Source organism: Pseudophryne corroboree, chromosome 3 (genome assembly GCF_028390025.1).
Source record: "Pseudophryne corroboree isolate aPseCor3 chromosome 3, aPseCor3.hap2, whole genome shotgun sequence".
Classification (NCBI taxonomy): Eukaryota; Metazoa; Chordata; class Amphibia; order Anura; family Myobatrachidae; genus Pseudophryne; species Pseudophryne corroboree.
Window position 1 is genome coordinate 326,777,852 of NC_086446.1, and position 17,413 is coordinate 326,795,264.

At 46.5% G+C, this 17,413-nt stretch overlaps 1 protein-coding gene across 1 annotated transcript; it reads right to left on the reverse strand.

Annotated features, from left to right (window-relative positions):
* Positions 1 to 1,137: 1,137 nt before the first annotated feature.
* Positions 1,138 to 9,103, reverse strand: FITM2 (fat storage inducing transmembrane protein 2). Its single transcript, XM_063959552.1, has 2 exons — positions 8,716 to 9,103; positions 1,138 to 3,351 (listed from the first exon to the last, which is right to left on the reverse strand). The coding sequence occupies exons 1-2, from the start codon at positions 8,991 to 8,993 to the stop codon at positions 2,763 to 2,765; spliced, it is 867 nt and encodes a 288-aa protein (XP_063815622.1). The 5' UTR covers positions 8,994 to 9,103; the 3' UTR covers positions 1,138 to 2,762.
* Between the last annotated feature and the right edge of the window lie 8,310 nt (positions 9,104 to 17,413).

Here is a 17,413-nt window from a genome sequence, read left to right on the forward strand (position 1 = left end):
TACCTCTTTCGGGATGCCGGTATACTGACATTCTGCATCCCGTGCGGCGGTAATACATACTGATCCCGTTCTAGACAATTTCAAATACCAATTATTTCAACAGTAACGTCTAGTGAACATCCATGGCAACATAACTGCAGCAGTTTTGAAACTGCCCATGCAATTACCAAGGTTTTAATTACTGGTTCTTAAAACTTGCGCAGAAAGCACTGTGCCCCCTCACATTTGTATTACTTCAGCCACTAATCATGTCTATGCCAGGCAAAGCATAATCAGAACACCACTTGTGTCCACTACTATTCAGTACATGCACACATGAACCATGGCAACACTTTGGTACCCGCTGATCAGCCCTAGTGACATCCAGTCTCCATGCATCTGTCAAACAACCAAATACTGTCACCAAGCTGTAATAGGGACAGTTCTGGTCAGAGAGTAGCAAAAATGTTTTAGGTTCAATCTAACAATACTATGGAATTACTAAAAAAAAACAAAATAAAATATTTGATTGATGATGAATATGATGGGATTTACATGGGCACATAGGGGTGTATTCAAAAGATGTCGGATCCTTTCCGATGGAAAAGATCCGACATCCGAGTATTCAATGAGCGGCCAAATCCGACAGGATTTTTAAAGTCGGATTGACATTGTCGGAACCAGGGCCAAAACCTGTCGGATTTGGCTGCGGAATCCGACAAAACACGTGGATCCACGGCTAATCTGCTGACCCACGTGTTTTCCGACAAGTCGGAATTCCCAACTTGTCGGAAAAACGGAGGCAGCATTGAATAGGTCGGAAACCCTTCCGACTTAAAAGTGTCGGAAACTGAAGTCTTTCCGACAAGACGGCAGTTTCCGACTTCAATTGAATACCCCCCATAGTGAGGCTTTTAGTAGCTCTGAAATAGCACCAGTTTTATTAACTGCAAATTAATTTATCAGTACAAACTTATATGTGGATTTTCTTCATTTCATGTCCTTTGGTAAACATAAAACAATTTTAACCAGACATAACTAAGAAATATGACTCTCCGCACCAATTCATTACGATTATAACATTGGAATAGTTCTGTTACTGAGCAACGTTCAAATAAGAACTATTCAGGATTAGAAACTTCTGGGAAACTGCATTAACATAACCACCCTCTAAGTCAATGCTTTACCTATTGGATATAGCATGACACAGGTCTGTGCTCAGCTTGGCTAAAATATTGTGGTCTAGTAATCAAAATGTGAGGAATTCTAATGCAGTCGATAGGGATCACTGGGCCTAATCAGAGTTGTACGCTATGCCGATGTTTCGCACCTGAGCGATTATCGGCCGACTGCGCATGCGCTGTGATCACAGTGGATATGTATAAAGGTAAAGGATTTCTTTGCAGAGTGATTGACAGGAAGGGACCATTTGGTGTAGGTAACAGGGAGTAGCAGCAAAACCGCAGGCGTGTCATAGCCATTTTTGGGGCGTATACCAGACATCAGCTGTGATCATGTATGCAGAGAAACGTGGCGCCTGCGTTGCTACTGTTGTAGTTAGTCTGCGTAGCCATAGACCTAATGTAGCAGTCGATGTTCCCCGTTGTTGTACGTAGGCTGCAAATGTATATGCAGATAGGAGTTTGCAATTGCCTTGGTGGGTGGCAGCTTCACTTGCTAACATTAGCAGTTTCACAGCCTAAAAAAAATAAATCACAATTCAATAGCGTACAAATCTGAATTAGGCCCATTATCGCATAGCGTAGCGGTTCTCCAACTCAGTCCTCAGGACCCCAGCCGTTTACAGCGAGTGTAAGCTCAAATCTCCACTGTAAATGGCTGCCCCGATACGAGACCTACTGCTTTCCAGAGGCAGAAGTCGGAACGGGAGGCTGGTTATTACTATTTTTAGATGTACGCGAGCTCACGCTTTTTAGTAAAAATATTAACATGGTTATGTGAAAATCACTCCAACCAGTTTCATTCCTTCAGCGCTCGTAGATAGCCAGGCTGCTCTAGTGCTATGGTCAGCAAATGTGTAGCATGTAGCTTTAGGGTACTATTGATCGCTACATTTCAGGTTCCCTATGGGAGCAGCTACATGTGCTCGTCTGTCATGCAACCAATGGAGGAAGATGCAACAGTCTGATGCATTGTCTGAGAGTTGCACAATACAAGTATAGCTTTCCCAAAGGAAAGAACACAAGAAGCAGCCAATAGTTCCCCGTGATCACATACTTCACAATCCTTGGCACTATTCCTAGTATAGCCCACACTTTAATATACAGTACACAGAAACTCGGACCTTATTATACAGTCTCTTAACATCATCAGTAAGTAATTCTGTAGACTGCAGGAATCCTTATAAACCACTTTCACAAATTAGAAATAAACTACTAACACTGAAATCGGTTTAATTTAATAATACTAATTATCTAGGCCTAGTCATTTAGAAAAAAATAAAATTGTACAACTGAGCCTGCCATGCCTCTCTCTGTTTATTAATGAAGATAAAAGGCACTCTATTGGCTGTTCTGCTACCTGTGAAACCCATCATTACTAATCAATATAATAGGAGTCCAAATTAAAAAAACAGAATGTTGTGATGTTCATGAGAGGTCAAAAAAAATAATTAATTGCTAGAACAAAATTACATTCGCTTTATATTTCATACAGTACCTATGCATTAAATGTTGTAATATGGTCTCTATAAACGATATAATTAAATTAAAAAATCAAATTAATCTTGTGTGCCATAACTGTAAAACAGATTTCCATTTACTTCAGGCCTGTTTAGCCATTGCACGAGGAAGTCCAGGAGAACATGGCATTAGATACCACCACCTGTAGGTTACGTACCACCCAACGACCCCGCACATAAATCCTAGAAATTTTTGTAGGACATCATGAAAATAAACAGCTGTACAAACAAACATGAAAGCCCAAATGGTAGCCAGCAAAATTAGGAAACAAAGTAGCGTATAAATAATTGTTTTCTGCCGATGTCCCTCGAGACGAATATTGTACATAATGACAATTTCTTCCAAAATCATCAGCATGCAATATGGCAGCAAGAATGAATGACCAGATATATCGAATCCATGCCAGTAACCACCACTGCTTGCACATGCTCTCCTGTCTGTATACTCTGCTTTAACATCCAGCAATGCTGACGACTCGTAACAACTGCCAGTAGCATTTTCAATGTATGTAAAAATACTCGTGCAGGTAAACCAAACTACTGTTCCAACCAGCAGGGTACTTAGCCGGCGTAAACTTGTGCTTATGCTCTTATTAAGAGTGTAATTGGTCAAGGCAATGAAGAGAAAAAGGGAGCAGAATGTCCATCCCCAGGAAAATTTGACGAAATATCTGCAAAGAGAAGAATTTTTTTTTAAACAGATGTTAAATAAACACAATAAATTATCAAACTGGAAAAGATGAGATTTAGAAAATAACGCTCTGGTAATATTTATATGGATGCATTTTCATTTATCAATAATATTTAGAATGCAAAGTGAAATTTCAGTTAAAAATGTGTCAAAATATAAAGTATAAGACATAGGGTATATTCAATTGAAGTCGAAAGCTGTCTTCTGTCAAAAAGACGTCAGTTTTCGACTTTTTTAGGTCGGAAGGGGTTCCGACCTATTCAATCTAACCCCAAATTATTCGACAAGTCGAGAAATTCTACTTGTCGAAAAGCACGTGGATCGGTTTTGGCGGGGGGAGAGGAGGAGACAAGGAGGAGGAGACAAGGAGGAGTCGGGGGAAAGCCGCGGGGAGACGGGGGACAGCAGCGGCTATGTAGTCGGAGGATGTGTCACAGCCGCCGCTCACAGCAGCGTCCACCCGGCTCCAGAAAGCGAGACTTCGCTTGCTGGAGCCAGGTGGACGCTGCTGTGAGCGGCGGCTGTGACACATCCTCCGACTACACTTGCTGGAGCCACTCCTGGACTGCCGCTCTCCCCTGTCAGCCTGCGGTTCCCACCCCCGTCTCCTCCTCTCATCTCAATTCGACTTTTTTAAAGTCGGTTTGAGATGGCATTGAATAGCCCTTGTCGGATCCATTCCAACAAATGCATGTGGGAATGGATCCGACCTCAATTAAATATACCCCATAGAAAGAGAATATATTCTATAATTTATGAACTGTGCAATGATTAACAGAATAGGCCAGACATGGAAAAATGAAGTTCATTAGCCAACTGTACTGTCTGTGAAAAGCCATGGAAGTGGTGCACCTATTAGAGAACATATGAATACTGGCCACCTACATAGAGACATAGGGCCTTATTCAGGTTGGCCAAAGATAGCTTAAGCAGCAAATATATGTGGGGTTAACATTTCAATCTGCAGGACACAGCCTGGGGGAGCAGGAAGACATCATGACGTGTATCTTACATTATTAATATTCTAATTACACTTATTGAAAGGATGTGTATAAAATAACGGTGTACTGTATTCTTCATGCCTATTACTAACCTATGTTTATCCTGGGAGAACCATAGCTGTTTCTATCATGGGTACAATGTGTGCGGTGGACACGGGCCACTGGCCCAGGGGGGCCTACACTGCACACACTGCACCCATAGTGTTCCTTCTAGGCTGTTTCAGCATGGTGCCGCCCCCTGCCCATTTTTGATATGTGAAAAAGTGCCCTGCCCTTTTTTAGTGCACCTTGCAGAATCATAAATTACCAACAGTCAGAGCGCATGTTACAATGTAGTATTCTACTCCTTGCCCACCTCTGAAATCCTTAGCGAAATGGATGGCAGAGGAGGAACTGTAAATGGCATCACTGCTGTGGCTGCCGGCATAACACATCACTGAGTGAAAGAACATGGTAAGCAGTGAGCATGTGCTGCTTATAGTATTTCCCTAGAAGAATAACAGACTTATTTTGTAACTATATATTTTAACCCTCGGCTTAACTTTTCTGTTTTATAACACATACGGATTATAGGGGTTATTCAGTACGGATTGCAAATTCTGCTAAAAAGCAGAATCTACAATCCTTTCTATCACATGCTGGGGGCCGCCTATTGCAGGGCAAGGCCACCCAGCATGCAGAATGGCCTGCCCAGCGCCCGCAGCAGCAACTGTGGACGACCCCCTGCAACAACAGCTAGGCTGCGTATGCAGGTGGTCAGCCGCCATTTTTCTCATCGGAGTGGCTGCATGTGACATCACGCAGCCGCCTCAAAATCACCCATGTAATCAGGTAGAGGCATTCGCAGCCAATGCAATCAGATCACATTGGATGCTGTGCATGCATTGGTGCCGTAAAACGGGATTATTGCAGTTGCATCGCTTAGCGATGCGACATAAATAACCCCCTATAACTACTTTGGCACTAGAGGAGACATTTATTATTATCTACTTATTATGTATATGCTACAGCCATTCTTTGAAGACGACTGAACTGAACATACAGATGGAGTAACGTTAGTCTTGGCTCCGTCTGTGCCTAGGCGCGCCTAGGACTCAGCATCTCCGTCCCCTGTTGGGCACGCGCGCCCGTGACGGAGAAGTGGCCCATTCACTAGAATGGGAGAGCATCTCCGTCCGGGAGTGCACGCCTGTGATGGAGCCGCCTCATTTGAGCGCGGCTCCATCTGTATACAGTATTTTTTTCAGTACAGATGTTAGGGGTTACATGGGTGTCCTATATGTATGTAGGGGTATATGATACATTAACGGGAAATACAGTATATCTGTATAAAAACTATAAACATGTGCCCTTCAAAATTAAAATGTGCCCATCTCAATGATCAGCACCCTGCCCTAAAAAAAATCCTAGAGTGAACACTATACTCATATTGTTTTAATATTCAAGTTTCCGGAGTCCCACGATGTGCGCTGCAACCACATCAACCTCGGCAAAAAAAAAAAAAAATGCTCCCAAAATAGGCGCTGCACAGTAGATAATTTGTCTCCGCGCCATGTTTCTGGAGACCTGCGCATGCACAGAAGACTCCGGCACAAAGTCCCCTGGGGGAATGATACAAATGTTACTGAATGTAGAGTAACTGGCAGATCCGCCGCCGAGCTGCCCGACAACGGATACGGCCAACAGGCAACCCGGCGGCAGGGGGGTCCCCCCCGTCACCCGGCTCAATAGAAGTGCATGTAAATATGGACGAGATCGTCCATGTTGACCTGCATGCACAAGCGACGGGGCACCAATGATGAACGAGCACGGGGCCGCGCATCGTTCATCGTTGCTGCCTCCACACTGAAAGATATGAACGGTATGAGATTGTTCATATCTTTCAGTAATATCGCCCACCCAATTCTAAATCTCTCTGCACATGTAACATCTACCCCACCTACAGTGCAACATGGTTTTGCCCAGTTGTGAGTAGCTGGTCACAAAGTGAGGAGGCAGTGGAAGGATCCACTCGGATCCCCCTTAGCATCTCGGGACCTCCTTCCCACAGGAATGTATGGTGCTCCAAGAACAAGTGCCATCTGAAGATTGCGTTGGTTCTTGCAGGGTATACTCTGAAAACTTTAAGTTTTTGGAGTTTGCAGAATATCAGCTGGTCCTATCAGACCCCTAATGATGATTGGCCTGTTACATAAAATACCGTTTCCACATGCGTAATGGGCCATTTAGTGATGATGGATAAGTCCCTTCAAGTGATATCAGAATAACAGAGGCTGGGAGATGAGAGAGGAACAGTTCATGCATTTAAGTGAATTGAGAGAAAAAAAATATGTTTACATAAAACTAAGCAAGTAAACATGTCTTCTCTTTTGATCCATACTCCATTTGGCATTTCGACCCATTTAATTAATAATAATGCTAATACATATTTTGCAGGGATCACTGATCCCTAGCCTGCACCACTTTCCTACTGTCTCAGGCATATGCTGTTTGGAGCACAAAATAAAATTAAGCACCCGTGTAAACAAGCCATTAGTATCATGAAAAAACTTAAAGTGGGGGAATTTCAATTCTAAGTTGTGTGTCGCTGATAGAGATGGTCATCAATCATTTAAAATCACAAATGGTCTATGGCCGATGGTAAATACTTTTGTCATCGATGGTGGAGAACCAGATGGTTTCCAGCCACCAATGGTTCTATTTTTTTTTTGCTCTACATGGTCCTGGGACACTGAGCATAGCTTCATCCCCAACATCCATGAAGCCCCGCCTCCAGGTTCTGATTGGCTCATTAGCCAGTCCATGAAAGAACAAGGATGATTATCGGTTGGTGAAACTATCCAGGGTCATCTATTTTATAGTTTACAAGGATTCATGGTCGCTTGTCATTCCACCATGTCAACCATCGATCGTCATTTGCCCATCCCTAGTCACTGAATATTTCAGTGATGCTCAGCTATACATTACTGCCAACACCAAAAGTTCTCCTGCACACCTCTATGGGGTGCAAACAGGGCTAGACTGGGCCACAGGAGTACAGGGGAAAGCCCTGGTGGGTCCACCCCCTTCTCTAGGGATCATGACCCAGACTGTGCATTTGAATTATACATTATACGCACTACTTGGGGTTCCCAGTCACTTTACGCAAAAAACGACACCAAAAAAAGTTAAAACACTCATGTCGACCTTTTCATGTGTCGACCATTTTCATGTGCCGACCATGCGTCCATGTCGACCAATAGTGGTCGACCTAATGACTGTCGACCATATCATGGTCGACCATTCATACCGGAACCACGCTAAACGTCCCTTCAAATCGCAGCATGTCGTGGCAAGACTCAGTAGCACGGAGCGTTTTTGTTTTTTTTGTATTTTTTTTCCCTGCGAACATTTGTATTTGTCGCAACTGAATGTAATAGGTCGCACAAGCAGATTAAAATGATATTCGGCATGACTACATTCTTTGTGTAATTGCGGCTGTATCTATCTACATCCAAAATGTCACGTTAGTGTTTTCCAGGAAAACACTGTAGCATAGCATTTTATATGCAAATACAGTCTCAGTCACACACTATATAAGGTGCTCGTCCGTCATATTGCATTACTTTGCATCCCATGTTCGCAGAAAAGAAAATTGTAAAAACAGACGCTCAGCGCTACATACTCACGCTTTATGTGTAATGTACCTTGTAGCGCATGGAGCAAAGATGTAAGAGGACACATTTGTATTTACAATGTACTGCAAGGGACTTTGTTGTATTTTCTACAGTGCATTGCTGTTATTATTTGTATATTTTCATACATGCACTAGCAGTATTTACTATATATTTATAAAGGGGCCCAGGCCTTGCACACAGTAATGGTTAGCCGAGCCTCTGCAGAGGGTAGCCACACCCCTAATTATAGGCCCCTACCAAAGCATTCCCCGGAGGCCCCTTCATGTCCCAGTCCGACACTGGGTGCAAAGGAAAATCTGTAATGTGGACTCACATAAATGGTTTCTAAATGGTTAATCGCATGCACTACGCTGAAATGAATTCCCCCCAAAAGTCTGAAGGGAAAGTGCCTGCATCATGCATCAAGGAATGCCACAAGTCTGCTAAATGTTCCTCCTTCACTATAAGACAGGTCTATCAGTGAATGCTTAGGAATAGCAATGTATGGAGGCTGTCGGGAGGTGTCTACTCAACTGGCACAAGCTGGATGTATAGACAAGCTATGGGAACCGACATGCTATGCTCTCAGAAGGTATCTCCTGTGATGGACAGATGACACATGCCAGCTGTGCCACAGCTTGGAGGACACCGATAAGCCTGTCAGCATAGCCACGCCCCCTCACTCACACATTGAGGACGTTCCTCTTGTTGCTCAGATAAGAGTCCGGCATCGGCCACAGCTCCTTCACGATCGAGCCGCACACCATGAGCCCGGCCAGCGCCGCGGCGCAGTATCCCGGTACCGTCTCATAGGAAAATTGCCGCCTTGCGTGGTGATTCCTCCGCTCCATGCTGAACCCTGGCCACAGCCCGTCACAGACTGTGTGACTCACTCCACCAATCACAACAAGCCAAAGCCTGGCCGACAACCCTCCAACTATGGGCAAGGAGGAAAACTCTGACATGGCGAACCCTGACTCAACATAAAGGAGTACGCAGTGCTGTGTGCTGGGGAACGTATCAGCCAATGGGAGTGTCGCTTCGTGGAACGTGATTTGGAAGTGGAACTCGATTGAGGGGGCGCCGATGCCATTCTTTCCGAATTGTGTCACGGGCTGTGCTGTATACATATTTTTATAAAGCTTTGCAGTATAATATGTGTATATGTGCCTATGTAGCGCATGGCTGCTGGGACTTTTAGTTCCAGTTTAAGAATACAGAAGTAATAACATCCTGTTATATAATTAGCAGCTACTGATGTTTCTCTTACGTCCTAGAGCAGAGGTTCTCAAACTCGGTCCTCAGGACCCCACACAGTGCATGTTTTGCAGGTCTCCTCACAGAATCGCAAGTGAAATAATTAGCTCCACCTGTGGACCTTTTAAAATGTGTCAGTGAGTAATTAATACACCTGTGCACCTGCTGGGTTACCTGCAAAACATGCACTGTGTGGGGTCCAGAGGACCGAGTTTGAGAACCTCTGTCCTAGAGGATGCTGGGGACTCCAAAAGGAACATGGGGGTATAGACGGGATCCGCAGAAGACATGGGCACACTAAAAAGACTTTGACTATGCCATACCTCCCAACTTTGATACTCTGTGGAGCGGGACACTCGCGCGGCTTTGCGCTCCCGAAAAGGGACGTGGCCTACGAAAAGGGGGCGTGGCTTCGCGGGAGGTCCCGCGATCGCGAGCCACGCACCCCGTTTTCGTCATTGAGGGGGCATGCCCAGAGCTCTGTGAACCGCTGGCACGCCCCCTCTCACTCTGACTCCACTGAATAGACGCTGTGCGCGTGCGCACAGCGTCTATTCACCGCTGCTCTGCTAAGCAGAGCAGCGATTGACAGAGCCTCCCAACTGCCCCCCCCCCCCCCCCCCCCCCACCGCGGGACACTGTGGCCCGCGGGTGGGACAGCGGGACAGTCCCCAAAAAACGGGACTGTCCCGCGAAAATCGGGACAGTTGGGAGGTATGCTATGCCCCTCCTCCAGACCTCAGTTAGATTCTATGCCCAGGAGTGACTGGACACACACTAGGGGAGCTCTACTGAGTTTCTCTGGAAAAGACTTATGTTAGGCTTTTTATTTTCAGGGAGACCTGCTGACTACAGGCTCCCTGCATCGTGGGACTGAGGTGAGAGTAATTATGCTAAAGGAGCTTTGTTTTATTCTGGTATTGTTATGGTAGCGTCTAGTTTCTCTTCGTGCTAAGGACCTTTCCCATAATCCCCTGGGTCCATGTCACAATCTATTTGGAATAGTAAAGTGTGGCGAGCGAAGCGAGACACCGAGCCCGATGCGTGGCGAGCGAATAGGTTTCTTTCCTTAGACTCTAGAGTAAAACTGCGTATCCAAACAAAGCTTTGTGAGACAGTGTAGATTTTTTTAAAATTGTCATGTACACATCGTGATGTAAAATGGCAATTCTAACATGCCAGATACCAACACTGATGCTAGAATAATGCTTGCCGCTTTCTAAAGGTAGTTTCAGGGAGATTGTAAATGTTACTGAAACCCAGCTTGAACACTCGGGCGACAAAGAGTGCAAATGTGTTAAGATTATTTTTCTCATACGTCCTAGAGGATGCTGGGGTCCACTTCATGATCATGGGGTATGGACGGTTCCGCAGGAGCCATGGGCACTCTTAAGACTTTTCAATGGGTGTGAACTGGCTCCTCCCTCTATGCCCCTCTTCCAGACCTCAGTTTTAGAAATGTGCCCAGGCAGACTGGATGCACTTTAGGGGAGCTCTACTGAGCTTCTCTGAAAAGACTTATGTTAGGTTTTTTGTTTTCAGGGAGAACTGCTGGCAACAGTCTCCTTGCTTTGTGGGACTGAGGGGGCAGAAGTAGGAACCAACTTCCTGAAGAGTTTCATGGCTCTGCTTCTGGTTGACAGGACACCATTAGCTCCTGAAGGGTACTGAACGCTAGCCGTGTCTAGATGCTAACTCCCACAGCACGCCGTCACCCCCCTCACAGAGCCAGAAGTCAGAAGACAGGTGAGTAGAAGACAGATCTATCAAGAAAAGTGACGGCTGAGGTAAAGTGGCTGGCGGGAGCGCAGCGCTCCATTGCTGCCCACACACACAGGCACTGCAGGGTGCAGGGCGCCAGAGGGGGGGGGGGGGGAGGCGCCTTGGGCAGCAAAAACACCTCTATAAACTGGCAAAAAGGGGGTATAAGATGCCCAGGCACAGCCCTACCCCCGCCAGTATAAATATTATGAAAAGTTTCTGAGGTAAAAAGGGCGGAGCTTCTTCCTTAGGCAGCCAGCACACTGCTCAGTGCCATTTTCTCTCTCCTCAGGCTGCAGAGACATCGCTGGTCCTCCTTTACTTCTGACTACAAGTATCGGGGTGCAAAACGGGGGGGGGGGGGGGGCACAAGCGAATTTGGTGCTTTACAAGTGTGTTTTACTGTGTAAAAAGCACTGCATGTCAGTGGGCATTCTGTGTTCACACAGGCATTAGATACTGGCGCTGGGGTTGTGAACTGGCTGCTACTAAACTGTGTCCCTCTGACAGATTTTACTGTGGGTCCGTCCCCTATAAGTCCCAGTGTGTCTGTGTGTGTGTTGTACACGTGTGTAAGACATGTCAAAGGCAGGGAGTTCCTCCCCGGAGGAAACCATTTTAGGGACACAGAAGTGTAATGTGGTGGCGCTGATGGCACACCAAGAGCCTGCATGGGTGAAAGAAATACGTGAAAGTATGCATCATATCAATAGGAGATTAGATAAGTCTGAATCTCATGCTGAGTGCTGGAGAAAATCTGTGGAGGATGTGATTTTTCAGGGCTCTGTTCTTCCATCCGCAGGCGACCCCTCTGGGTCACATAAGAGACCATTTGCGAATATTGGGGGTCATTCCGAGTTGTTCGCTCGGTAAATTTCTTCGCATCGCAGCGATTTTCCGCTTAGTGCGCATGCGCAATGTTCGCACTGCGACTGCGCCAAGTAAATTTGCTATGCAGTTAGGAATTTTACTCACGGTTTTTTCATCGTTCTGGTGATCGTAATGTGATTGACAGGAAGTGGGTGTTTCTGGGCGGAAACAGGCCGTTTTATGGGTGTGTGTGAAAAAACGCTACAGTTTCTGGGAAAAACGCGGGAGTGGCTGGAGAAACGGAGGAGTGTCTGGGCGAACGCTGGGTGTGTTTGTGACGTCAAACCAGGAACGACAAGCACTGAACTGATCGCAGATGCCGAGTAAGTTTGAAGCTACTCAGAAACTGCTAAGAGGTGTGTAATCGCAATTTTGAGAATCTTTCGTTCGCAATTTTAAGATGCTAAGATTCACTCCCAGTAGGCGGCGGCTTAGCGTGTGTAAAGCTGCTAAAAACAGCTTGAGAGCAAACAACTCGGAATGACCACCATTGTGAATACTGATACCGACACGGACACTGGTTCTTGTGTCGACGATAGTGACTCCAGAGAAATAGATCATAAATTGGCAAAAAATATACAATATATGATTGTGGCTCTAAGGGAAGTTCTGGAAGTCACAGAAGCCACTCCTGTACCTCAGGAGAAGGCTTATTTCTATAAAGAAAAGAAATCTGAGGTCACTTTCCCTCCTTCCCACGAGCTTAATACACTCTTTGAAGGGATGTGGGTGAATCCCGAAAAGAAATTTTGTATTCCCCAGAGAATTCAGATAGCTTATCCTTTCCTGGTGGAGGACAGGAAAAAATGGGAGTCACCCCCTGTGTTAGACAGTGCACTGTCCTGGTTGACAAAGAAGGTAATTCTCCCTGCACCTGGCACGGCTTCACTAAAAGAGCCGGCAGACCAAAAGATGGAAACTACATTGAAATCCATTTATATTGCCAATGGTACGCTGCTCAGGCCCACAATTGCTTGCGCGTGGGTGAGTCGCGCTATTGAAAAATGGTCAGAAAGCGTGTCACCAGAAATTGACACGATTGATAAATATGAGATACTCCTTAAGTTAGGGAATATCAAAGACGCTGCCGCATACATGCTAGAAGCGATGAAAGATATTGGACTCTTGAGTTCACAAGCCGCTACCATGGCAGTATCGGCTCGGCGGGCGTTGTGGATTCGCCAGTGGAACGCGGATGCAGATTCCAAAAGAAATATGGAGGCTCTCCCATATAAAGGTGAGGCCTTATTTGCGATGGACTGGATTCGTTAGTCTTGGCGGCTACCGCAGGTAAGTCGAAATTTTTGCCCTCTGCGCCTGCACCGCAAAAAAGACATATCACCCGCACATGCAGTCTTTTCGGCCCAATAAATACAAAAAGGCGAGAGGTTCCCCCTTCTTTGCGGGTAGGGGAAGGGGAAAGGGAAAGAAGTCCACAGAAGCTTCAGGTTCCCAGGAGCAGAAGTCTACCCCTACTTCTGCCAAATCTTCAGCATGACGCTGGGGCTCCTTTGTGAGAGGCCGCTCGGGTGGGGGCACGTCTCAAACTGTTCAGCCAAGGTTGGATTCTGTCTGGCCTGGATCGCTGGGTGTTGCAAATAGTGTCCGAGGGATACAAGCTGGAGTTTCAAGACATTCTCCCATGCCTATTTTTCAAATCGACCTTGCCAGCTTCTCTTCCAGAAAGGGAAGCAGTAACAGCGGCAATCCAAAAATTATGTCAGGATCAGGTCATAGTCCTGGTACCTTGTCACAACAAGGGGAGGGGTTTTATTCAAGCCTTTTTGTCGTTCCAAAGCCGGACGGCTCGGTCAGACCGATCCTAAACCTGAAAAATCTGAATCTCTACTTGAAACGATTCAAGTTCAAAATGGAATCACTGAGGGCAGTGATTTCCAGTCTGGAGGAGGGGGACTACTTGGTGTCTGTAGACATAAAAGATGCTCACCTGCATGTTCCCATTTATCCTCCTCACCAGGCTTATCTGAGATTCGCGGTTCAGGATTGCCATTACCAATTCCAGACATTACCTTTTCGGTCTCTCCACGGCGCTGAGGGTATTCACCAAGGTGATAGCGGAGATGATGGTTTTCCTGCGTCAAAAAGAAGTCAATATATTTCCTTTTCTAGACGATCTCCTGATAAAGGCAAGATACAGGGAGCAGTTGTTACAAAACATCACACTCTCCCTGTCAATACTCCAACAACACGGTTGGATCATAAATTATCCAAAGTCACAGTTGGAACCGACGACAAGATTGTCTTTTCTCGGGATGATTCTGGACACAGAAGTTCAGAGAGTATTTCTTCCGGTGGAAAAGGCTCTGGAAATCCAGAAAATGGTAAAACAGATATTGAAACCATCAAGTGTGTCGATCCATCAGTGCATTCGGTTGTTGAGGAAGATGGTGGCGGCCTACGAGGCAATACAGTTTGGCAGGTTCCATGCCAGGGTATTCCAGTGGGACCTGTTGGATAAGTGGTTGGGATCCCACCTACACATGCACCGGAAGATAATCCTGTCGTCAAAAGCCAGGATTTTGCTCCTGTGGGCGCTACACAGTTCTCCCCTACTAGAGGGACGCAGGTTCGGGATTCAGGACTAGGTCCTAGTAACCACGGATGCAAGTCTCCGAGGCTGGGGAGCTGTCACTCAAGGCGAAAGCTTCCAAGGAAAATGGTCAAGTCAGGAAGCCTGCCTTCACATAAACGTGCTGGAATTGAGAGTCATTTACAACGGCCTTCAACAAGCGGTACATCTTCTTCAAGATCATTCCATGCAGATCCAGTCGGACAATGTAACAGCAGTCGCGTACATAAACAGGCAGGGCGGAACGAAAAGCAGAACGGCAATGGCAGAGGTGACAAAGATCCTCCTCTAGGCAGAAAGACATGTAAAGGCTCTGTCGGCAATTTTCATTCCGGGAGTAGACATCTGGGAAGCAGACTTCCTCAGCAGACACGATCTCCATCCAGGAGAGTGGGGCCTCCACCAATGAGTCTTCACAGAGGTGACAAGTCTTTGGGGAGTTCCTCAAGTAGACATGATGGCATCTCGTCTCAACAAGAAGCTTCAGAAATATTGTTCCAGGTCGAGCGACCCTCAAGCAATAGCAGTGGATGCGCTAGTGGCCCAGTGGGTGTTCCGGTCGGTGTATGTCTTCCCTCCACTTCCACTGATCCCAAAGGTGCTCAGGATCATGAGAACAAGAGTTCGAGCAATCTTCATTGCCCCAGACTGGCCAAGGAGGGCTTGGTACTCAGACTTCAGGAGCTGCTCATAGAAGATCCTCGGCCTCTTCCTCTTCGCGAGGACCTGCTGCAGCAGGGGCCGTGCGTGTATCAAGACTTACCGCGGCTACGTTTGATGGCATGGCTGTTGAGCGCCGGATCCTAGCCCGTAAGGGTATTCCCAAGGAAGTCATCCACACCCTTATTCAGGTCAGGAAAGGAGTAACGTCGAAACATTACCACCGTATTTGGAGAAAATATGTGTCTTGGTGTGAATCCAAGAAGGCTCCTACGGAAGAGTTTCAGTTGGGACGTTTTCTCCATTTTCTGTAGGCTGGTGTGGAGGCGGGCCTCCGATTGGGGTCAATCAAGGTCCAGATTTCGGCCTTGTCAGTGTTCTTCCAAAAACAATTGGCCTCTCTTCCAGAGGTTCAGACCTTCGTGAAAGGGGTTCTGCACATCCAGCCTCCATTTGTGCCTCCAGTGGCACCATGGGACCTTAATGTGGTGTTGCAGTTTCTTCAGTCAGATTGGTTTGAGCCTCTACAAGAGATAGAGTTGAAGTTTCTCACTTGGAAAGTGGTGATGCTTTTAGCATTGGCATCTGCTTGGCGGGTGTCTGAGTTGGGGGCCTTGTCTCACAAGAGGCCTTACCTGATCTTCCATGAAGATAGGGCAGAGTTGAGAACTCGTCAACATTTTCTTCCAAGGGTGGTTTCATCTTTCCACATAATCCAACCCATTGTGGTGCCAGTAGTTACTGACACGTTCACTGAGTCAAAGTCTCTAGCTTTTTAGAGCTTAGAAGATTTATGTCGCTAGAACAACTCTAATACGGAAAACAGAGTCTTTGTTTGTCCTGTATGCTCCCAACAAGATTGGGTATCCTGCTTCCAAACAGACTATTGCGCGTTGGATCAGAAGTACGATTCAACACGCTCATTCTATGGCTGGATTGCCGTTACCGACGTCGGTAAAGGCCCATTCCACTAGGAAGGTGTGCTGATCCTGGGCGGCTGCTCGGGGGGTCTCGGCAATGCAACTTTGCCGAGCAGCTACTTGGTCGGGGTCAAACACATTTGCAAAATTCTACAAGTTTGACACCTTGGCCGATGAAGACCTCAAGTTCGGTCAATCGGTGCTGCAGGGTCATCCGCACTCTCCCGCCCGTACTGGAGCATTGGTATAAACCCCACGGTCATGAAGTGGACCCCAGCATCCTCTAGGACGTATGAGAAAACAGGATTTTGATACCTACCGGTAAATCCTTTTCTCCTAGTCCGTAGAGGATGCTGGGCGCCCGTCCCAGTGCGTACTTTACCTGCAGTTTTGTTTATTAGAGTTACACATGTTGTTTTTTATTAGTTTCAGCATGTTTGCTGTGATTGGTTCATGCCTGTTGGCGTGTGTTATGTTGAATGCCATGTTGTGCGGCATGGTTGAGGTGTGAGTTGGTATGTATCTCACCATTAGTATTATAGTAAATCCTTTCCTCGAAATGTCCGTCTCCCTGGGCACAGTTCCTATAACTGAGGTCTGGAGGAGAGGCATAGAGGGAGGAGCCAGTTCACACCCATTGAAAAGTCTTAAGAGTGCCCATGGCTCCTGCGGAACCATCTATACCCCATGGTCATGAAGTGGACCCCAGCATCCTCTATGGACTAGGAGAAAAGGATTTACCGGTAGGTATCAAAATCCTGTTATTTCTCTTACATCCTAGAGGATGCTGGGGTCCATTTTAGTACAATTGGGTATAGACTGTTCCGCAGGAGCCTTCGACACTTTAAGACTTTTTAACAGTGTGAGCTGGCTCTTCCCTCTAGGCCCCTCCTCCAGACCTCCGTTTAGAAAATGTGCCCAGGAGACTGGATGCACACTGGTGGAGCTCTACAGAGCTTTGCTGGAAAAAGACTTTCTTAGGTTTTTCATTTTACAGGGAAGCTTCTGGCAACAGCTTCCCTGCTTCGTGGGAATTAGGGGGGGAAGTAGGAACCAACTTCTCAATTAGTTAATGGTTCTGCTTCCGCTGACAGGACACCATTAGCTCCTGAAGGGTACTGAACACAGCCCAAGCCTGGCCAGCGTTCACTCCCACAGCACTGCCGCCACCCCTTAACAGAGCCAGAAGTCAGAAGGCTGGTGAGTATATTACCAGAGTCCTGCAGAGAGCGGATCCTCCGGTCATCTTTGGCGGCATTCATGTCTTTCAGCACAAGGGTGCAGAGCGCGATGGGGGGCGCTCTGAGGGCATGTTTTAAAACCTTAC